Below are 21,857 nucleotides of genomic sequence, written 5' to 3'. Positions count from 1 at the left end.
ATCCCAAACCAGCTCAATGGGGGTTACGTCTGGAGACTGTGCTGGCCATTCCACGATTTGAAGCCTACCGTCTTGTTCTTTTCTTCTAAGGTAGTTCTGACATAGCCTGGAGGTATGTCCTGGGTCATTATCTTGCTGTAGGATGAACCCCATAGCCTGGAGGTATGTCCTGGGTCATTATCTTGCTGTAGGATGAACCCCATAGCCTGGAGGTATGTCCTGGGTCATTATCTTGCTGTAGGATGAACCCCATAGCCTGGAGGTATGTCCTGGGTCATTATCTTGCTGTAGGATGAACCCCATAGCCTGGAGGTATGTCCTGGGTCATTATCTTGCTGTAGGATGAACCCCATAGCCTGGAGGTATGTCCTGGGTCATTATCTTGCTGTAGGATGAACCCCATAGCCTGAATGTATGTTCTGGGTCATTATCTTGCTGTAGGATGAACCCCATAGTCTGGAGGTATGTCCTGGGTCATTATCTTGCTGTAGGATGAACCCCATAGCCTGGAGGTATGTCCTGGGTCATTATTTTGCTGTAGGATGAACCCCATAGCCTGGAGGTATGTCCTGGGTCATTATCTTGCTGTAGGATGAACCCCATAGCCTGGAGGTATGTTCTGGGTCATTATCTTGCTGTAGGATGAACCCCATAGCCTGGAGGTATGTCCTGGGTCATTATCTTGCTGTAGGATGAACCCCATAGCCTGGAGGTATGTCCTGGGTCATTATCTTGCTGTAGGATGAACCCCATAGCCTGGAGGTATGTCCTGGGTCATTATCTTGCTGTAGGATGAACCCCATAGCCTGGAGGTATGTCCTGGGTCATTATCTTGCTGTAGGATGAACCCCATAGCCTGGAGGTATGTCCTGGGTCATTATCTTGCTGTAGGATGAACCCCATAGTCTGGATGTATGTTCTGGGTCATTATCTTGCTGTAGGATGAACCCCATAGTCTGGAGGTATGTCCTGGGTCATTATCTTGCTGTAGGATGAACCCCATAGCCTGGGTCATTATTTTGCTGTAGGATGAACCCCATAGCCTGGAGGTATGTCCTGGGTCATTATCTTGCTGTAGGATGAACCCCATAGCCTGGAGGTATGTCCTGGGTCATTATCTTGCTGTAGGATGAACCCCATAGCCTGGAGGTATGTCCTGGGTCATTATCTTGCTGTAAGATGAGCCCCATAGCCTGGAGGTATGTCCTGGGTCATTATCTTGCTGTAGGATGAACCCCATAGCCTGGAGGTATGTCCTGGGTCATTATCTTGCTGTAGGATGAACCCCATAGCCTGGAGGTATGTCCTGGGTCATTATCTTGCTGTAGGATGAACCCCATAGCCTGGAGGTATGTCCTGGGTCATTATCTTGCTGTAGGATGAACCCCATAGCCTGGATGTATGTTCTGGGTCATTATCTTGCTGTAGGATGAACCCCTGACCAACTAGGCATACACCAGAGGGTGTTGCAAGGCGCTGTGGTAGCGGTTTTGGTTCAGGGTGCCACTCACTCTTTGCAAGTCGTCGTCTCTGGATTCAGTAAAAGAGCCCCAGACCATCACACTTCCTCCTCCATGTTTGACAGATGGTGTCACACACTGTGGAACCATCCTTTCGCCCACTGAATGGCGCACAGAAACCCAGCGTCAAATGTTGATTCATCGATCCATAAGACCGTCTTCCAGTCTTCAGTAGTCCACCGCCAGTGCTTCGTGGCCCAGGCAAGCCTCTTCTTATTTTGCCATCTTAGCAGTGGCTTTCTTAATGCCACTTGACCGGTCAAACCTGCAGCTCGAAGTCTTCTCTTCACAGTTGAAACTGAGACTTTCTTACATCGACCAGTGTTAAGAGGTGCTTGAAGCTGTTGTCCTGTGAGCCGCCTATCACGCAAGCTGTTGACTCTCAGAAACTTGTATTCTGATTCTGTTGTGGTTTTGGGTCTGCCAGACCTCTTCCTATCAGAATTTCCTCCAGTTTCCAAGTGCCTTTTGATGGTGTAGGAAACTGTACTCACTGACACCTTGGCTTTCTTTGCAATTTCTCTAAAGGAAAGACCTACACTTTTAAGGGTTATAATGGTCTGTATTTTGTTAATTGCATTTTCCCTCAACATTATGATAGCAATATACTACTTCCTGCAGTACAATACTGTCCAAATAATGCTGAAGAGTTTGTAGTAACACAGTCTGTTCCAACACTGCTGTTATCCAGACAGAGGGTTGGTAAGTAGTCAACAAAAGTTGGGACACCTGTAGGAAACGTGAGCATCAACTTTCAAGGCTTCATTTACTTCCATTGCTCCAGAACAGCTGTATGTTGTTAACCAATTACCTTTTCCCTGAAAAAGGCCCTTTCTTATAACTCTAAAATGTACATTATTTTTCTGTTTTTGGTAACCTAAACTCTTTAAAAAAAATCAAGAGTTTAACATAACATACCGTTGGGAAATGGTGTGATATGAAATGTGATTGGCTCACATTTTTTTTACTGACGTGCTCGCAAGCTGTTGCATTATGGGTGTGTCAGGGCTTGACCCAGACTTCAGCATTAAGAATCCACTGGCATTTGTCGGCCAGATTTAACATGTGTCTCTGTGAACCCATAGCAAACAAATGAAATAAATGACCATAACACATGCTCACTGTTTTACATTCACGTTTACTTGACTATCTCACAATGCATATGGGGAAGATTACATTCTCTATACTATACCAATGGGCATAATTATAAAAACAAAATAAATCTCAATCTGAATCTAGATACAGTATGTCTCACCTGCTGTATCCTAAACGCTGTCAGGCTGCCTTCCCATGGTGATCAGCCCATCCATCTGAGCACACTGTCCTCCACGATCCAATGTCAGACAAATAGGCTTGCAGAAGAAAACTGCAGCCACACAGCCTCACTGTAGAAAAACAAATAGCACAACACACAATGTTAAGTAAAAGAGCAAAAACAAACAGAAGTAGACACACAGTACCTGTACAGTAAAATGTCCCAGCCAGGTTTTTGTAAGGGCAGATGACAAGAGATCTGAATGGGTAAAGGTAAAGCATCCGAAAACCTATCTTCAAAAGAGTACCTCGTTTGAACCTTCTAGCGAAAATAAATTAAATTACCTCACACTTACTGTTGTACTTGCCTTTCTTGCACGAACACTAACGCTTCTCTTTTCTTATTAGCTATGATTTTGCTGATAGCTGCTTTATTAAGAAAAATTTAACCTACAATCACTGATGTAGTTGTTATACTACCTTGAGGGTAATGCACTGACTGTAAAGTGTTCTGGATTGGAACATCTTCTAAATGACCAAAATGTAATGTAAAAATGGATTCTTACAACACTGAGCTTCATCCTGCCCTGCTGGACAGTCTCTTACCCCATCACACCACTGAGACTGCCTGACACAGCGACTATCGCCACATGCAACCCCACGCGCACAGATGGAGGACACTGAAGGGTGAGGTTAAGGATGGTCAGAAGGGAACAAGTTAATTCATCAAATTGATGTGAATGAAGTGCACCTACACTACATGACCAAAAGTATGTGGACACATGCTCGTTGAACATCTCATTCCAAAATCATGGGCGTTAATATGGCATTGGTCCCCCCTTTGCTGCTATAACAGCCTCCACTCTTCTGGGAAGGCTTTCCACTAAATGTTGGAACATTAGTGAGGTCGGACACTGATGTTGGGCGATAAGGCCTAGTTCAACCTGCATTCCAATTCATCCCAAAGGTGTTTGATGGGTTGAGGTCAGGGCTCTGTGCAGACCAGTCAAGTTCTTCCACACTAATCGACAAATAATTTCTGTATGGACCTCGTTTTGTGCACGGGGGCATTACCATGTTGAAACAGGAAAGGGCCTTCCACAAACTGTTGCCACGAAGTTGGAAGCTCAGAATCATCTACAATTTCATTATATGCTGTAGCGTTAAGATTTCCCTTCACAACTAAGGGGCCTAGCCCAAACCATTATTCCTCCTCCACCAAATGTTACAGTTGGCACTATGCATTGGGGCGTTCTCCTGGCATCCGCCAAACCCAGATTTGCCAGTCGGACTGCCAGATGGTTAAGCGTGATTCATCACTCCAGAGAACTAGTTTCCACTGCTCCAGAGTCCAATGGCTGCGAGCTTTACACCACTGCCCGACGCTTGGCATTGCGCATGGTGATTTTATGCTTGTGTGCGGCTTCTCGGCCATGGAAAACTATTTCATGAAGCTCCCGACGAACAGCTGCTCTGCTGAAGTTCCTTCCAGAGACACTTTGGAACACGGTAGTGAGTGTTGCAACCAAGGACAGACGATGTTTACGTGCTTCAGCACTCGGCGGTCCCGTTCTGTTAGCTTGTGTGGCCTAACACTTCGAGGCTGAGCCGTTGTTGCTCCACGACATTTCGACTTCACAATAACGGCACACACAGTTGACCGGGGCAGCTCTAGCAGGGCAGAAATGTGTTGAACTGACTTATTGGAAAGGTGCAGTGGTGGAAAAAGTACACAATGGTCATACTTGAGTAAATGTAAAGAAACCTTAATAGAAAATGACTCAAGTAAAAGTAAAAGTCACCCAGTAAAAATACTGCTTGAGTAAAAGTTTCTGGATTTAAATCTACTTAAGTATCAAAATTAAATGTAATTGCTCAAATATAATTAAGAATCAAAAGTAAAAGTAATTTAACATTCCTTATGTTAAACACAGCACGATTTCCTTGTTTAAAAAAAAAAAAAACTTACGGATAGCCAGGGGCACACTCCAAAACTCAGACATTATTTACAAAGCATTCGTGTTTAGTGAGTCTGCAGGATAAGAGGCAGTAGGGAGGACCAGGGATGTTGTCTTGATTTGTGTGAAATGGACCATCTTCCTGTCCTGCTAACATTTGAAAGGTAACGAGTGCTTTTATGCGTCAGGCAAAATGTATGTAGTAAAAAATACATTCTTTTTAGGAATGTAGTTAAGTAAAAGTAGTCAAAAATATACATAGTAAAGTACAGATCCCCCCCAAAAAACAAATTAAGTAGTACTTTAAAGTATTTTAACTTAAGTATTTTATACCACTGGAAAGCTGGCATCCTATGACGGTGCCACACTGAAAGTCACTGAGCTATTCAGTAAGGCCGTTCTACTGGGGCTGTGTGCCCGATTTTATACACCTGTCAGCAACGGGTGTGGTTGAAATAGGCAAATCTACTAATTTGAAGGGGTGTCCACATACCTTTGTATATATAGTGTATATATATATATAGTGTATATAGTGTGTGTTTTAGGGTAGAGACCAAATGAGGGAAAACACTATTACTTACAGTAGTATTCAAGCAAGATCCCAGCAACCAATAGGAGGAGAACACTGATGACCGTGGTCATTAAGTACTTGATATATGGACGAATTCCTCTACATTCTTCTTCAACATAACATCAAACTACTAAAAAAAGTTGCAATTTTTTTTTGTTGTTGCTTAATTACAATACCACATTAGTCTGACAGGAAGAGGACCAAATGTATACTGGTAACAAGGTAGAGGCAGTGCTGTCAGGGGGAGGTGCAGGGCCCAGTTCATGTACAAACTGGGGTAGTTCCTCCGCAGATGGTTTGAGAGGAGGGGATCTCCCGAGTCAATTAAATCTCCTGATCTCCTGAATCAATTCTCTTTATTATCTTACATGTCAGCTATTTACCATCCAATGGTACAATGAACATATTCAAGAACAACCATTTTTCACTTTAAGTGACCAAAAAAATTCAAATGTATATATAATTTGACACTTGATACAAAGAATTCAGAGCAACACAAGAAAACAAGTCATTTACATGTTGCATTAGAAACCTAATAATTGATTACAGTCTATTGAGTGCAGAAAGCTAAAATATCATCTGTGATTGATAAGGAAGCACATGGTGCATCAAGTATGTCAAAGCATAAACATTCATTATTCATACATAGTATTTTGTAGAAAGCGGACTAAGATTGACCCAGGCCCCCTGGTTTCTCCCAGTATGTTAGCCCTAGACCCAGGCCTGCCAGCCGGGGAAGAGGCGGCTGAGATTATTAGGGTCCATGGCCTGCTGGATGAGGAGGTTGACCTGCCCTCCTACACTGAGCACCCTGCCATCCTCCACCCCCTTCAGCTTCTCCTGCAGCCGCAGCAGCACGCGCTCCGCCACCTTGTTGAAGCTCTGGCTATCACTGCTGAGAGAGAAGAGACAGCATATTGTGCAGCCAATATATGAGATTCGTTAAAAATGTTTATAGCACAAATGTAAATGACCAACACCAAGCCTTGCCACATGATTTTCTTTAACGAGTCCGACACGAAGGATCTACTGCTTTCTCTGGAACGGGCCCAAATCCCTGTCATTTGTGTGAAGAAAAGACAGAGAAAAAGGGGGCGGAGGTCGGGCTGCCTTCTATTGGCCAACGTGCAGTCATTGGGAAATTTATTTTATGATATACGAGCAAGACTATCCTACCAACGGGACATTAAAAACTGCAATATCTGATGTTTCACAGAGTCGTGGCTGAACGATGACATGGATAACATAGAGCTGGCGGGATTTTCCATGCATCGGCAGAACAGAGAAGCTGCGTCTGGTAAGACGAGGGGCGGCAGTGTGTGTCCATTTGTCATTAACAGCTGGTGCGCGATGTCTAATATTAAAGAAGTAAAGGTATTGCTCGCCTGAGGTAGAGTACCTTATGATAAGCTGTAGACATCACTATCTACCAAGAGAGTTCTCATCTATATTATTCGTAGCCATCTATTTACCACCACAAACCGATGCTGGCACTAAGACCACCATCAACCAGCTGTATAAGGCCATAAGCAAACAAGAAATTGATTGTGACAGGGGACTTCAATGCAGGCAAGTGGTCAGATGACGCAGATGCTATGCTACAGGACTGTTTTGCTAGCACAGACTGGAATGTCCAGGATTCATCCAATGGCATTGAGGAGCATACCACCTCAGTCATCGTCTTCATCAATAAGTGCATTGACGATGTCGTCCCCACAGTGACCGTACGTACATATCCCAACCAGAAGCCATGGATTACAGGCAACATCCGTATCGAGCTAAAGGCTAGAGCTGCCGCATTCAAGGAGTGGGATACTAATCCGGATGTTTATTAGAAATCCCGCTACACACTCAGACGAACCATCAAACAGGCAAAGCATCAATACAGGATTAAGATTGAATCCTACTACACCGGCTCTAACGCTCGTCAGATGTTACAGGGCTTGAAAACTATTACGGATTACAAAAGGGAAACCCAGCCACGAGCTGCCAAGTGACGCGAGCCTACCAGACGAGCTAAATGCCTTCTATGATCGCTTCGAGGCAAGCAACACTGAAGCATGCATGAGTTCACCAGCCAACCCCGGACAATAACGCTCTCAGTTACCGATGTGAGTAAGACCTTTAAACAGGTCAACATTCACAAAGCCGCGGGCCAGACGGATTACCAGGGCATGTACTCACCAGGGCTTTGAAAGACTACTCATGACTCACATCAACAGCATCATCCCAAATACCCTAGAACCACTCCAATTTGCATACCGCCCCAACAGATACACAGATGACGCAATTTCAATCGCACTCCAAACTGCTCTTTCCCACCTGTCCACAAGGAACACCTATGTGAGAATGCTGTTCATTGACTATAGCTCAGCGTTCAACACCATAGCGTCCACAAAACTCATCACTAAGCTAAGGACTCTGGAACTAAACACCTCCCTCTGCAACTGGATCCTGCCACGCTGATCCTCAACACTGGGGCTCGTCAGGGGTGTGTGATTAGTCCCCTCCTGTACTCCCTTGTTCACCCACGACTGCGTGGCCAAACATGACTCCAACACCATCCTTAAGTTTGCTGACGACAAAACAGTGGTAGGCCTGATTACCGACAACAATGTGACAGCCTATAGAGAGGAGGTCAGTGACCTGGCAGTGTGGTGCCAGGACAACAACCTCTCCCTCACTGTGAGCCAGACAAAGGAGCTGATTGTGGACTACAGGAAAAGGAAGGCCGAACAGGTCGCGATTAACATCGACGGGGCTGTACTGGAGCGGGTCGAGAGTGTGTCCACATCACCAATGAACTATCATGGTCCAAACACACCAAGACAGTCGTGAAGAGGGCACGAAAACATATTTTCCCCCTCAGGAGACTGAAAAGATGTGGCATGGGTCCCCAGATAGTCACTTTACCCCTACCTACATGTACAAATTACCTCGACTAACCTGTATCCCCACACATTGACTCTGTACCAGTACCACCTGTATATAGCCTCGTTATTGTTATTTTATTGTGTTACTTTTTATTAGTTTTTACTTTAGTTTATTTGGTAAATATTTCCTTAACTCTTCTTGAACTGCATTGTTGGTTAAGGGCTTGTAAGTAAGTATGACACTAAGGTCTACTACACCTGTTGTACTCAGCGCATGTGACAAATAAAGTTTAATTTGATTGTTCAAAGGCATGTGGAGGGTTTGGTGAGTAACATCAGGACTGAGACAGGACTGAGAGTGTACTCTGTCAGGCATATGATTCCACTTGATGGTATACTAGTAGGCAGAGACCCCTGATGTAAGGGGTTTATAGTACTGAAGAGTACCTGGACTTGCGGTGGGCCTCCAAGATGTCTCCCCCCAGTGTAGAGTTGAGCGTGGACTGGAGCTCAGCCTGCTCATCATGCTGCTGCTGCAGGTAGAAGGCCTTGAGAGGGTTCATGGTCCAGTCAAACAGAGGGTCGTACAGCAGTACCTACACCACAGGGCAAAGGAACAGCAGGAGTTATCACATAAACATGTAATGAACATACACTCCAAGCTATCATACAGACATTGAGTGAATGTGAACAGTATTTATGCGTGTGTATATGTTTGTGTTTATACCTCTACAATAGTCAGCAAGGCCTCTTGAGAACTCCTCATGACCTCCATGGTCTTCTCACAGCATCTGAATGGTAGAGATGAACACAGTAAAAATTATATCCTGATTTTAAAAAATTAGCTTGAATAAAATCCCTCCAGATCTATCTCCATTGGGATTGGGTCTTGTTGTCTGCTCACCTTCTGAAAACGCCCTCCACCCCCGTTATGCCCATCCCATCCACAATATCTCTGGATAGCCTGAAGGGAACAGTCTCAGGAGTTGGGAGAATCTTGCCCTGTTCAAACGCTACACCTGAAGAGAGAAACGCATTACACCAAATACCTAAACCAAAATGTTCTCAAGACACGTTCCTCAAATGTTAACTCAGAAACAGCTATTATGAGTATCCTCCTTACCCAAATCAATATGCACCAGTTCAGCTGTCTGTTCGTCTATAAGGATGTTCTGAATGTGCCTATCCCCCAGTCCAACAATGTAGCCCACTGAGGAGAACAAACACAGAAACAAAGGAATCAGATGAATAGCCAAATAAAATTGTGTAGGTATGGTAATTATTGTATTGTGGAGAGCAGAGGTGATGGTGTTTGTACCGATGGAGGAAGTGGCCACACTGCGAGTGTAGGCCAGCCGTTTTTCCAGCCACACTGCCGGGTCCAGGAATCGCTCCATGCAGAAGTACCGGAAGACAGGCCGGAAGTTCTGACACACCTCACTGAAAGCCTGGGTCTTCCCACCGGAACCAAGCCTCTGAGACTCCTACAGTAAAAACAATATGTTACTACGACATTACAGTACTACACAATTCAGCCATCAAGGGACTAAGAATAAATGAGTCAAAGTGAGACTCACCATCATCTTTTTCCGGCAGGTTATGCTGGTCCAGTCTTGGGGGCAGAAGCGTGTGTGAGCGCCCTTTTGGGGGTCTATGAGGAAATCTCCTATAGGGACGGTCCCCGAGCACCACTCTAGAACCCCACTACGCTGGGAGAAGGGCACCACCTGGGGGCAGAGACAGGGGCCTCAATCACTCCCATCCACCAAAATTGATAACAGCTCCTTAAGAATATTTGTGTCACATTTTTTTTTTTTTTACATATAACATAACAATGATATGATGAGGAAGAGTCAACTAAGTCATTTAACAGAAGCTCATCTCTTGTGGATCTATGTCTGTGAAATGTTAAGTTGTCTATTGTGCAAGTAGATTTATTTATTTTTATTTTTAAAAAACGTACCCCCCTCCCAAAACAGAAACTCTTCTACAGAGCAATTTACAGTACCGACAAATGTTTTTAAATAAGTTGAGCTGTGAGACTGGGGCAGTGACTGACCTTGTAGCGTCTGATGTTGAGTTTCCTCTTGCGTGTCTCAGTGTTGCGCTGCAGCAGCATAGAACACATGTGGAACACCTGCTGCATTACAGCATCCTGCCGCAGGTCATCCTGGCCCTGAGGATACAGAGGGGCAAAGGTCACAGGGGGTGACAAACTACATAATATCAAAATAAAACACTACACCGGAACTGACCAATTCTCTATAGGGTTTGTGTGATGGGTGCACTGTCACATGCTATGAGTGAATTTACCAAAAAAGAACATCAGAAAATGGTCTAATATAACAAATCTTTTTTTTTCAGGGCCATCAGGTAAGAAATTCAAGACTGATTCCTTCTTGGCATTTTCCATGAGCTAATCTGTTATTTCATCATGAAACTCCAACATCTTAACTGTGCATTTATTAGACTGGGAGTGACACGTTTTCCAGCAAATAAACAAAAAGTGAACAGTTCCCTAAAGAACGCACTCATGAAGAACAAAGCACTGGATAGTGTTTATTTTGTTACGACTAGAAACATAGGGGATCAATAATTACCCTCAGGCCAACATGGACAATAACTGAACCCACAACAAAACCTCAAGTCCTCTATTGTCTTTCACATGGCTTAGGTACACAAGGCAGTGGATTTCCCTTCAAAGGGTCGGGAAATGCTTTGAATTACATTGAACACACAGTTTACTCACACAATGACTTGCAAGGGGAACAGCGATATAAATCTATGGTTCACAGTTCATCTCACCTTGACCAGTTGTCGTCTGATCTTCCCGTCTGATCCCACACAGTCAATGATCTTGGGCAGGTTGACCCCTCCGGCCAGGTGAAAGTGAGGCTTGAAGGACTTGATGGTCACCAGGTTGTCATATTTACCCGAGGGGTCCACCTGTTAATACAGAGACCAATATGGACACAAGTCCTTCTTACCTACATCCCTTTTCAAAGCACGCCATGGGTATTACATGGTATATACATACATTACAGTGCAAATACTATACAAACTGTCTGCAAAACATCCTATTGCATAACAAAAATCCCCTTACGTCAGGTGATAGACTAGTGAGGGATCCACAGATGATCAAACCCATTCTCTACCTTGATCTCCATTGTAGGAATGATGACATCATCTAGGTTCTTTATCTGCATGATGGGCTGGTCAGAGGGGATGAGGATGGCTTCTACAGAGGAACACAAGGTACAGTAACTTCACAAACACATTAGCATGTGGTAAAAACTAGGTAGTCATTCATGAAGGTGGTTGTGTTTATTTTATTTAGGTAAATTGACTGAGAATGCCATTGTCACTCACTTTTCTCTGTCTTGTGTCGACTGGCGTCCATGTAGGCCAGAGTGATGTAGGCATCACAGAGGACCTCTATGCCTCTGATCATCTGGGCTCTCTTCTTCCTGATCTTGTTCATTATACTCTGGGCCACCTCAGACCGCTCCTACAAGACATCACAACGTTCCTTCATTCTCACGCGACACACACTAAAAACAAACTCAGTTCCTAAGAGAATTCCAACAAGACAGTAACAGGTCATGCACACAGTAAAGAGACCCAGTTCCCTATTTATTTTATTGGCAGTGTTTAGAGAGGTGTTGGGCTTACCAGGTCCAGTTGGGAGGAATGGCGTGGGGTGCTCTTGGACAGGCGGCTGCGGGAGAAGCTCTCGTCCTTGTTAGCGTTGACCAGAGCCAGGATGATGAAGAGGGTGTGGTGAGGGTGCTCCAGACACGACAGGCAGATCAGCTGTGTTGGATGGATGGATGGATGAACAGATGGATGGATGGATAGATGGAAACATGCTAAGCTGAGGAAGACAACTCTATAGTTCAAACAGACTTCTGTTGCCTATTGAAACATATTGAAGTCTCACCTCATTGAGAACACCATAGAAGCCCACATCCTCTGCCACTGTGGCGGACATTTTGGTCCCCATGCGGGCAGCCAACTGGTACATGAGAGGCAGAAACTTATAGGACGGGATCCTGTTCACACCTCCCTGAAGCACAAGAAATAGTCAAACAAATTGTAGTTTCTCTCATCTGAATGGGAAGACACACTAATGCCAGGTAGCCTGGGATCCAAACAGAGAGATTTCAGTTTGGAATGGAGCCCAGACTAAACCAATAGTGCAACAAACAATATTGTATAAATGTAGTGAGTGTTTGGTGATATTAGTTAGTGTGATATCACTAACTCACCTTCATCATGTCATTGACTGTCTTGACGTCAGCGTTCTCCAGCCACAGTGAGGCCAGGCGGAACACCCAGGTGTCATGCTCCTCACCCTGCTCCAGACAATGGATGTAGTTCTCCACAGCCTTACACAGGAACCTCCTTCTGTCAGCCTGCAGGTTGGACAGAGCCCTCTCATCCAGCTCCAACTCCCTCTGCACCTTCACTGTGTACCTGGGAGAGACAGGGAGTTGGAATATCACACACACACACACACACACACACACACACACACACACACACACACACACACACACACACACACACACACACACACACACACACACACACACACACACAGTAGGTATTGAGCAGAGAGGACAGTGGAAAATAAAATCGTCACAACAGCCTGGAGGCCAACTCTCTTTCAGCATCTGTCACCTACACTCAGCCGGTGCAGAACCTGTATAAAACAAGCTGATTCAAAACCACACAAGGTTAACAGTGTTCTCACTCTCTGCTGTGAGTTTGTGTCTGACCTGTTGGTGCCGACCTTGCGCTCCCTCATCAAGTCCACCTCCTCCTTGGCCTTCTCCAGCAGAGCCTGTTTGTTCTCAAACTCAGATGACTTCATGTAGTTATCAATGCCCTGGTACTGGGCATCTGAGAACCTGGCCAGGGACAGGAAGGCCTGCGTCCTCTGGCTCTGCAGCTTGGTGTCTGAACCTATCGCATGGCCCTCGATCACAACCACTGCCTACAGGAGGTCAAACACACAGACAATCACACACACACAGACCCAGACAGTCACACACTATATATCAACTGTGCCTAAGGAGTGGATTATATTATATGGGCCTTAGTTTTACCCTCTCCAGGTACTTCTCCAGGATGACCCCAGGGCTCTCCAGGCACGTCTCTGCCAGCCAGTTCCCACACAGCCTCAGGCACTCCGTGAACACCGGCACCAGGGCAGGGTTAATGTTAACCTGGCCAAGACAGAGGAACAAAATTAAGCTCTAGCTTAAACTGCCTGCTAGAGTAAACTGCCTGCTACTCGGGCCCAGAATAAGATATGCATATTATAAGTATATTTGGGTAGAAAACACTCTTTCTAAAACAGAACTTATATGGCAAGCAAAAACCTGAGAAAAAAAACAACCAGGAAGTGGGAAATCTGAGGTTTGTAGTTTTTCAACTCTTTGCCAAACCAAGATATTGTAAATTTGGTCCTATTGCAATTCCTATGGCTTCCACTAGATGTCAATAGTCTTTAGAACCTTGTTTCAGGCTTCTACTGTGAAGGAGGAGAGAATAAGAGCTGATTGAGTAAGAGGTCTGTCAGAAGGCCATGAGCTCAGTCAGGCACGCTCTCGTGAGAGGTAGCTGCGTTCCATTGCATTTCTAAAGACAAAGGAATTCTCCGGTTGAAACATTATTGAAGATTTATGTTAAAAACATCCTAAAGATTGATTCTATACATATTTTGTCATGTTTCTACGAACTGTAATGGAATTCTTTTACTTTTCGTCTGGCCTGCGCGTCGTGAATTTAGATTTGTGAACTAAAGGCGCGAACAAAAAGGAGGTATTTGGACATAAATGATGTACTTTATCGAACAAAACAAACATTTGTGGAACTGGGATTCCTGGGAGTGCATTCTGATGAAGATCATCAAAGCTAAGTGAATATTTATAATGCTATTTATGACTTCTGTTGACTCCACAACATGGGGGATATCTGTATGGCTTGTTTTGGTCTCTGAGCGCTGTACTCAGATTATAGCATGGTGTGCTTTTTCGGTAAAGCTTTTTTGAAATCTGACACAGCGGTTGCATTAAGGAGAAGTTTATCTAAAGTTCCATGCATACCACTTGTATCTTTTATCAATGTTTATTATGAGTATTTCTGTAAATTGATGTGGCTCTCTGCAAAATCACCGGATGTTTTTGGAAGCAAAACATTACTGAACGTAACGCTCCAATGTAAACTGAGATTTTTGGATATAAATATGAACTTTATCGATCAAAACATACATGTATTGTGTAACATGAAGTCCTATGAGTGTCACCTGATGAAGATCATCAAAGGTTAATGATTCATTTTATCTATATTTCTGCTTTTTGTGACTCCTCTCTTTGGCTGGAAAAATGGCTGTTTTTCTGTGACTAGGTACTGACCTAACATAATCAGATGGTGTGCTTTCGTCCTAAAGCCTTTTTGAAATCAGACACTGTTGTGCGATTAACAACAAGTTTATCTTCAAAATGGTGTAAAATACTTGTATGTTTGAGGAATTTTCATTATGAGATTTCTGTTTGAATTTGGAGCCCTGCACTTTCACTACTGTTGTCATATCGATCCCGTTAACGGGATCTCAGCCGTAAGAAGTTAACATGTAGACTGACTCCCACTGACCTGCTCCTCCAGAGTGTGGATCATCTGTCTCAGTAGCCCCAGAGCAAGACCCTGCTCTCCCTTCGCCCAAAACACCTGGGCCTCCTCCAGCTGCCATGACGACGCTGTGGAGCCCCGCCCCCCTCCTCCGCCATGCTGCTTCATCTGGAAAACCGCCCGCTCTGCCAGCTGGGGAGGGGTGAGGACGGCACAGGGGTGAAAAGGGCACAGCGGTGAGACAGGCACAGGGGTGAGGGGGGCACTATATAGTCACTCACACATAGAGACCAATATAGTCACTCACACAGAGACCAATATAGTCACTCACACATTGAGACCAATATAGTCACTCACATAGAGACCAATGCAAATGCATGTTGTGCTGCAATATTTAAGAGAACATACCGGTAAATGGGTCAGGAGTGCTGAGTGAATCCAGACCAAAAGAAACATGTGCACTCATTCTCCTCCTATTACGTGTAGAGTAGACACACTATACATGTGGAACACACTATATAAACCCTATACACGTATGAAACAACCCCACGGTGAGCGCTGAGCTCCAGTCTACCTGTGTGTTTCCTGCGGCGCGGGCCAGTTGGCAGAGCTCCATGAGGTGGGAGGTGAGGACAGTGCTGAGGTACTTGTTCTTTTCAGGGTCTCTCTCCTGGGAGATTAGGGTCTCCTGGGCCACGGAGCGCAGGGCCAGGATGGGCTCCACCAGCGTAAAGTCACTGTCCACCAGCAGCTGGGAGTGCTGCTGCCAATGGGAACACACCTCGGCCAGGCCTACGTCGGTCAGGGGCCTGCCACAGGCCAGGGGAAATATAACTCACATGACTTGTATTACTTAAGAGATTGAAGTATCAAAACCCTGCACTCTATAAAAAATCTGATCATGTGTTTTTTGTATGTTTTTTGTATAATATTTGAAAGAGGGAGGAGCCTACAATTCCCCCTGGGGTTTTTAATTGAACCTTTATTTAACCAGGAAAAGCCCATTGAGACCGAGAGACTCTTTTTAAGGTAGACCTGGCCAAGAAGGCAGCAACAATCAATACATTACATCATTAAAGCATACAACAATACAATACAACATGACCCAGCCTAAAAAAAAGCATTTACACTCCTCTGTAACAGTCTCCCATGTTCTTTTTGTTTACCTTTTAAACCATCATAGTGTTTCGTATTTTTTTATTGTGTGCAAATAAAACATTTATAAAAAATACAAAATCTCTAGGTTTGTTTATGTGCATTGTGTTGAGGTATGAGACACAGTGGGTTTCAAATCAAATATAAAATACACTTTCTATACTGTATAGATATTGGAAATTAGCGATGTTGACATGCTGGGAAGGAAGATCATACTTGGAGAAGAGTTGTCGGATGCTCTCCAGCTCACTGATCCTCTGGAGGTTCCGTAGAGCAGGGTAGAGAGAGGACACTGCCTCCAGACTGCCTTTGCACAGTTCCTCCACCTCATTGCCCCTGATGCAACACACAATTAATTTCAATGAGTATAGTTGTTTGTGTGGTGATATTTTGATGGCTGAGAGATAGTTGTTGATTTAAACCTTGTTTTACCTGGCATATTTAAGAGTTTGGTCGAATGTGGAAAACTCTTTGTCTCTCAAAGCCTGCAAGGAGCAGAACACTGACTCGTTGAAGCCAGGGTTAAATTTCTCATTCCTGAAACAAGCAAGAAGGCAAGACACCAAGGGCACATGTCAATCCATTTAGCAATATTTTCTTCACCTTCTAAAATACCACCTCAGGAACCCTTACTTTCATACCCCTTGTCTTCCAGAGGCCCCTCCCACTCACCTTTCCTATGGGCCACAGTCCTGAGGCCCCTCTCACTCACCTGTCTGATAAGTCACAACCCGAGGCCCTTTCCAATTACCTCTCTGATAGGTCACAGTCCCACTGCATGTTCCTCCAGGCTGCCTGAAACCTTAGCTCCCTTAGCTCCGCCCCCCACTCCACCCCCTCACTCTCCAGACCCCGCAGGTAAGTGGCCAGGATACTGCTCAGACCAATGTTCTGCAGACCCTGAGGGACCATTGGACAAGCAGCATTAGGTTTTGTCATCTGTCCCCAACAATGGTTTACACAGACAGAGAGAGACAATACAGATTTGGAGTTCAAACAAGTTTCTGCTTACCTCCACAATGCCCACTTGCCGTGTGCCATCAGGAAGATTGGAGTGGAGGTCGTAGGAGGTCAGAGCCTTTCCCCACATCGCCTCATGCTCATAGGTCCGAATTCTACAAAACAGACACACAAAAAGAGAATTCTCAGCTAACAAAACTTTGAATATCCAAGATAGAACAAAAATAGGATAACAAAGTTCACCTGGTAAGAGCGCTGGTCATCTTCCCACCTTCACACCCATACAGACTGTCTGGCTCCCCAATACTTCGATACACCTCAATCAGTAGGTCCTAAGACATGGTACAGAAATGACAGTACGGAGCTATGCATTGGACAACAACACTAAAGGTTAATTGCAAAATCAACTCTACCTGTAGACTGATACCAGTGTCTTTGACACTCTCCTCTGTCAGACTGGAGATGGTGAAGTTCTGACTGCTCTCATCAAATGTGATTCTGCGCGACGCTCTGGCCGGATTTCTGTAAGCAGAGGTAAAGAACGTTGAGAACAACACAGAACAAGAAAGACATAAGAGACATCAGTATCTCCCATCATGTGTAGTGTACCTGCGGTTCTCCTCCATGTTAGTCTTGATCTTGTCGACGTAGATCTCAGAGTAGAGCAGGGCTGTGAAGTGGGCTGAGCAGGACTGGGCTGCCCTGGCCACCTCCAGGTAGTTCAGCTCCAACCAGAAGTTAGAGTGGCACACCGTACCACACAAGTTACTAGAACCAAAACAGCATCAAACACCATACCACACAAGTTACTAGAACCAAAACAACAGCATCAAACACCGTACCACACAAGTTACTAGAACCAAAACAGCATCAAACACCATACCACACAAGTTACTAGAACCAACACAACAGCATCAAACACCGTACCACACAAGTTACTAGAACCAAAACAACAGCATCAAACACCGTACCACACAAGTTACTAGAACCAACACAACAGCATCAAACACCATACCACACAAGTTACTAGAACCAACACAACAGCACCAAACACCGTACCACACAAGTTACTAGTACCAACACAACAGCACCAAACACCGTACGTCACAAGTTACTAGAACCAACACAACAGCACCAAACACCGTACCACACAAGTTACTAGTACCAACACAACAGCATCAAACACCATACCACACAAGTTACTAGAACCAACACAACAGCACCAAACACCGTACCACACAAGTTACTAGTACCAACACAACAGCACCAAACACCGTACGTCACAAGTTACTAGAACCAACACAACAGCACCAAACACCGTACCACACAAGTTACTAGTACCAACACAACAGCATCAAACACCATACCACACAAGTTACTAGAACCAACACAACAGCATCAAACACCGTACCACATAAGTTACTAGTACCAACACAACAGCACCAAACACCGTACCACACAAGTTACTAGAACCAACACAACAGCACCAAACACCGTACCACACAAGTTACTAGTACCAACACAACAGCATCAAACACCGTACCACACAAGTTACTAGTACCAACACAACAGCATCAAACACCATACCACACAAGTTACTAGAACCAACACAACAGCATCAAACACCGTACCACATAAGTTACTAGAACCAACACAACAGCATCAAACACCGTACCACACAAGTTACTAGAACCAACACAACAGCATCAAACACCATACCACACAAGTTACTAGAACCAACACAACAGCACCAAACACCGTACCACACAAGTTACTAGTACCAACACAACAGCATCAAACACCATACCACACAAGTTACTAGTACCAACACAACAGCATCAAACGCCGTACGTCACAAGTTACTAGAACCAACACAACAGCACCAAACACCGTACCACACAAGTTACTAGTACCAACACAACAGCATCAAACACCATACCACACAAGTTACTAGTACCAACACAACAGCACCAAACACCGTACCACACAAGTTACTAGAACCAACACAACAGCATCAAACACGGTACAACCTAACAAAGAGAGGGGTGCAGTAGATTTTATAGTCGTACAGGTCAGGAAGATAAGAGCAATTGCATCTACAAACCTATCAGATCCTAGAGGTCTTTGTTGCTGCCTCAGATAGTTAATGACAGAGAGCATGGTGCGCAGAGAGGCCTTATCCAACGGACCCTGGTTGGAAATGTCCGACTCTCCTGCTGAAATAATAAAAAACACTGTAATGACCTGATCTTCAGGAGAAAAACCTACTAGAAATGTCTAAAGTCAAACATACACAGCGAGCAAGCGAGAGAGCTAGAGAGAGAGAAAGAAAGCTAGAGAGAGAAAGAGCTAAAGAAAGAAAGCTAGAGAGAGAGGGAGAGAAAAAGGGAGAGAGAAAGAGAGAGAGAAAGAGCTAGAGAAAAAGGTTGAGAGATAGAGAGTAAAACCCACCAGAGTCTGAGGGGAGAGGAGTGGTGGAGCGGCTAGAGGCCCGGGCACGACTGAAACAGCTGGTGAAAAAGTCCTGGATGTGTGTGGAGAGGAGCTTCCTCCAGGAGCCGTCAGAGTCCCCCAGCAGGATGTCATGGATGATGAGCGGCAGCACCCTCTGGCAGAAGTCTGTTTTCACCTGAACACATGGGAAAGGATAGGGGTTAGAGACAGGGATATCTGACTGGAAAGATGAGCCGAAATTGAACATGTGTTTACAACGGCGTAGCGAGAGATGCCTGACTGAACAAGAAATTAGCATTAGCACAAGTGCTGGCCTAGAGATATAACAGCCATGCCCTCACCAGACACAGGGGCCGGGAAAGCAGCAGAGTTTCACTCCTGACCCCTCCACTGTCCAGCAGAACTATGCAGAGCATCTTCAACCAGGCCTTATGGCCGCCAGCCTCAGGCACCCACAGGTCCTGGCTCTCCAGCCGCTCCCTAGCCACCAAGCTCACCTCCTCACTCATCCCGACCACCTGCACAGGTGAATGGATAATTAACGCACACACACCGACACATATATGTATGCAAACAAATTCACACACTACGAAATTCAGACACACATACGAGGATGTGATATTTCAGGTCTTGAAAAGTCTGCCAAACCTTCTTCTTGGTAGACCTAAAAGGGTTGAGGTAAGCCAGCATGGGGTCACGGTTGTCTTTATGGATCTCCCAGAAGTCAGCTCCAGCCTGAGTGGCCAAGATGTCCTTCAGACTCTGGACAGCAGCTTGCCTCACCTCAATACTGACACAAAAACACATGGGACCACAACAAAACATGACAGCATGTCAAGACACACTCACTATATGAAAACCATATGACAATACAGTGGCTACTTCCCTGTGCTAAATTCAGTGTTGAATTAGTAGGAAAGTCCTTTAGGGCCATTAGATACAGTATATGGCAGGGCTCTAAACTGCTACCATTATGGTCGCATATGCTCCTAAATATTTTACTGTGATACCTGGAATTGTAATTTGGGACCACCAGTCCCCCTAAAAAAATGTAAATGTATTTTGTAATTGGTGGCAATTATCATACATTTTTCAACTTTGGAGCAAATGTGCTCTTTGAAAACATGTCAGCGTAGACCCCTGTATGGTGTACCAGTGGTGTGTGAGGGCGTTGTTGATGCAGTTCAGGGTGATGTAGAGCCACTGTGGTTCCACTGAAGGGAAGAGTGATACAGCTCTGGCATTGAGCTGGTCCTTCCCATGGAGCAGAGCGATGGTGGAGAAATCCACAGGCCCCAGCTCTCCCAGACAGCTCCCTGCAGCCTCTATAAAAACATAGGCACATGGTGAAGGAAAAGACTAAGACCCTTTTCACACAACGGTGCCAAGCCGGCCGAAACTACTTCCTATCACACAAACAATTATTGATGCTTTCTTGGGCTGAGAGAGGAAACATACGCAGTGCCAACTGTGAGGTTGTGGTAACCATACGTACCTAAGATGTCTCTTCCTCCAGGGTGATTGGCTGCTAGCTTACAGAGCTGTAGTAGGTTAAGGACCAGCAGCACCAACACACTCTCTGCAGGGTCCGCTAGAATGAAGAAGTACAGAGATAGGATTCAAAAAGGGCAAACTAACACACACTCATCCCCACACACAGATACATGGGTCTGGTAACATATCTAGACTACAGTAGCCCTCCCCCTCTCTGACCGAGGCACTCTCTCAGCAGCGGTCTGATCTGGCTCTTGTTGTTGTGGAGCTGTCTCCTCAGGTCCTTCAGCCCCTCCAGTCTGGTCAGAGGCAGGGAGTCACAGGAAGCCACAGACAGGAAGTGGGCTATCTCCTGTGGACGAGACACAGAGAGGCTCATGGGATGTGGCAATAGTGTGACAGAAGTGTGAATCAGCTGTAGAGGTCATACATGAGTGGTTAGAGGGTGTGTGCTGTGCCGTGTGTGTGAAGGGGGTGTCCTTACCTGTCTGAGAGTGAATTTCCCTGTGCTGTACTTCAGTGTGTGCTGCACGGCCCTCAGCTCTCTGAACTCAGGTCGGTCTGGGAAGGGCTCTAACTTCTGGATGGCACTCTTCAGCTTGTCCTGACTCTCTACGACCAGGAACTTCAACAGACTGAGCACCTGAGAGAGAGAGGTCAACAGAGAGAAAGAAAAAAATAGTGAGAAGAGAGGGGAGAGAGAAGGAAAAAGAGAACAATGAACAGGGTAATACCTACTTGGAGCAAATTATTATTTGTCATATAAATAGTCTACTGGCCAGGTAATACAACCATGTCTTACCTGCTGTGAGATAGCAAGTTGGGTTGTCACCTGGGCAGTGAGAGTACCAACGATAACCTGTAGATGGCTCTCCACAGCATCGTCACAGAATTGCACGGCCGTGCGACACACAGAGGTCAGTAGGTCACAACACAGGGAGAAACTACGGCTGGACACCTCGTCCAACTGGGCCGGCCTGTC

At 45.1% G+C, this 21,857-nt stretch overlaps 1 protein-coding gene across 4 annotated transcripts in view; it reads right to left on the bottom strand.

Annotated features, from left to right (window-relative positions):
- Positions 1–5,640: 5,640 nt before the first annotated feature.
- The window catches only part of LOC139382358 (ATM serine/threonine kinase), a 45,783-nt gene continuing 29,566 nt past the window's right edge, over positions 5,641–21,857 (bottom strand). Inside the window, exons 30-63 of one of the 4 annotated variants that reach the window (XM_071126336.1) lie at positions 21,678–21,852; positions 21,360–21,518; positions 21,095–21,227; positions 20,877–20,972; positions 20,535–20,706; positions 19,991–20,171; positions 19,723–19,899; positions 19,379–19,556; positions 19,032–19,143; positions 17,537–17,695; positions 17,341–17,449; positions 17,171–17,259; positions 16,980–17,082; positions 16,719–16,867; positions 16,400–16,504; positions 16,184–16,303; positions 15,387–15,621; positions 14,837–15,004; positions 13,288–13,407; positions 12,958–13,175; positions 12,445–12,652; positions 12,117–12,242; positions 11,849–11,989; positions 11,546–11,684; positions 11,332–11,414; positions 10,982–11,122; positions 10,236–10,352; positions 9,754–9,903; positions 9,495–9,660; positions 9,300–9,386; positions 9,081–9,195; positions 8,904–8,967; positions 8,624–8,772; positions 5,641–6,198 (exon numbers count right to left, since the gene is read on the bottom strand). In XM_071126336.1, coding sequence (XP_070982437.1) covers positions 6,015–6,198; positions 8,624–8,772; positions 8,904–8,967; positions 9,081–9,195; positions 9,300–9,386; positions 9,495–9,660; positions 9,754–9,903; positions 10,236–10,352; positions 10,982–11,122; positions 11,332–11,414; positions 11,546–11,684; positions 11,849–11,989; positions 12,117–12,242; positions 12,445–12,652; positions 12,958–13,175; positions 13,288–13,407; positions 14,837–15,004; positions 15,387–15,621; positions 16,184–16,303; positions 16,400–16,504; positions 16,719–16,867; positions 16,980–17,082; positions 17,171–17,259; positions 17,341–17,449; positions 17,537–17,695; positions 19,032–19,143; positions 19,379–19,556; positions 19,723–19,899; positions 19,991–20,171; positions 20,535–20,706; positions 20,877–20,972; positions 21,095–21,227; positions 21,360–21,518; positions 21,678–21,852 — 4,828 coding nt within the window. In that variant the 3' untranslated portion in view covers positions 5,641–6,014. The remainder of the gene's footprint in view (positions 6,199–8,623; positions 8,773–8,903; positions 8,968–9,080; positions 9,196–9,299; positions 9,387–9,494; positions 9,661–9,753; positions 9,904–10,235; positions 10,353–10,981; positions 11,123–11,331; positions 11,415–11,545; positions 11,685–11,848; positions 11,990–12,116; positions 12,243–12,444; positions 12,653–12,957; positions 13,176–13,287; positions 13,408–14,836; positions 15,005–15,386; positions 15,622–16,183; positions 16,304–16,399; positions 16,505–16,718; positions 16,868–16,979; positions 17,083–17,170; positions 17,260–17,340; positions 17,450–17,536; positions 17,696–19,031; positions 19,144–19,378; positions 19,557–19,722; positions 19,900–19,990; positions 20,172–20,534; positions 20,707–20,876; positions 20,973–21,094; positions 21,228–21,359; positions 21,519–21,677; positions 21,853–21,857) is intronic. The other 3 variants (XM_071126337.1, XM_071126338.1, XM_071126340.1) reach the window with 3 other exon arrangements.

The sequence above is a fragment of the Oncorhynchus clarkii genome, chromosome 24 (assembly GCF_045791955.1).
Source record: "Oncorhynchus clarkii lewisi isolate Uvic-CL-2024 chromosome 24, UVic_Ocla_1.0, whole genome shotgun sequence".
NCBI classification, from domain to species: domain Eukaryota; kingdom Metazoa; phylum Chordata; class Actinopteri; order Salmoniformes; family Salmonidae; genus Oncorhynchus; species Oncorhynchus clarkii.
The sequence above is the reverse complement of the archived record's forward strand: the minus strand, read 5'-3'. Positions and strand labels throughout refer to the sequence as shown.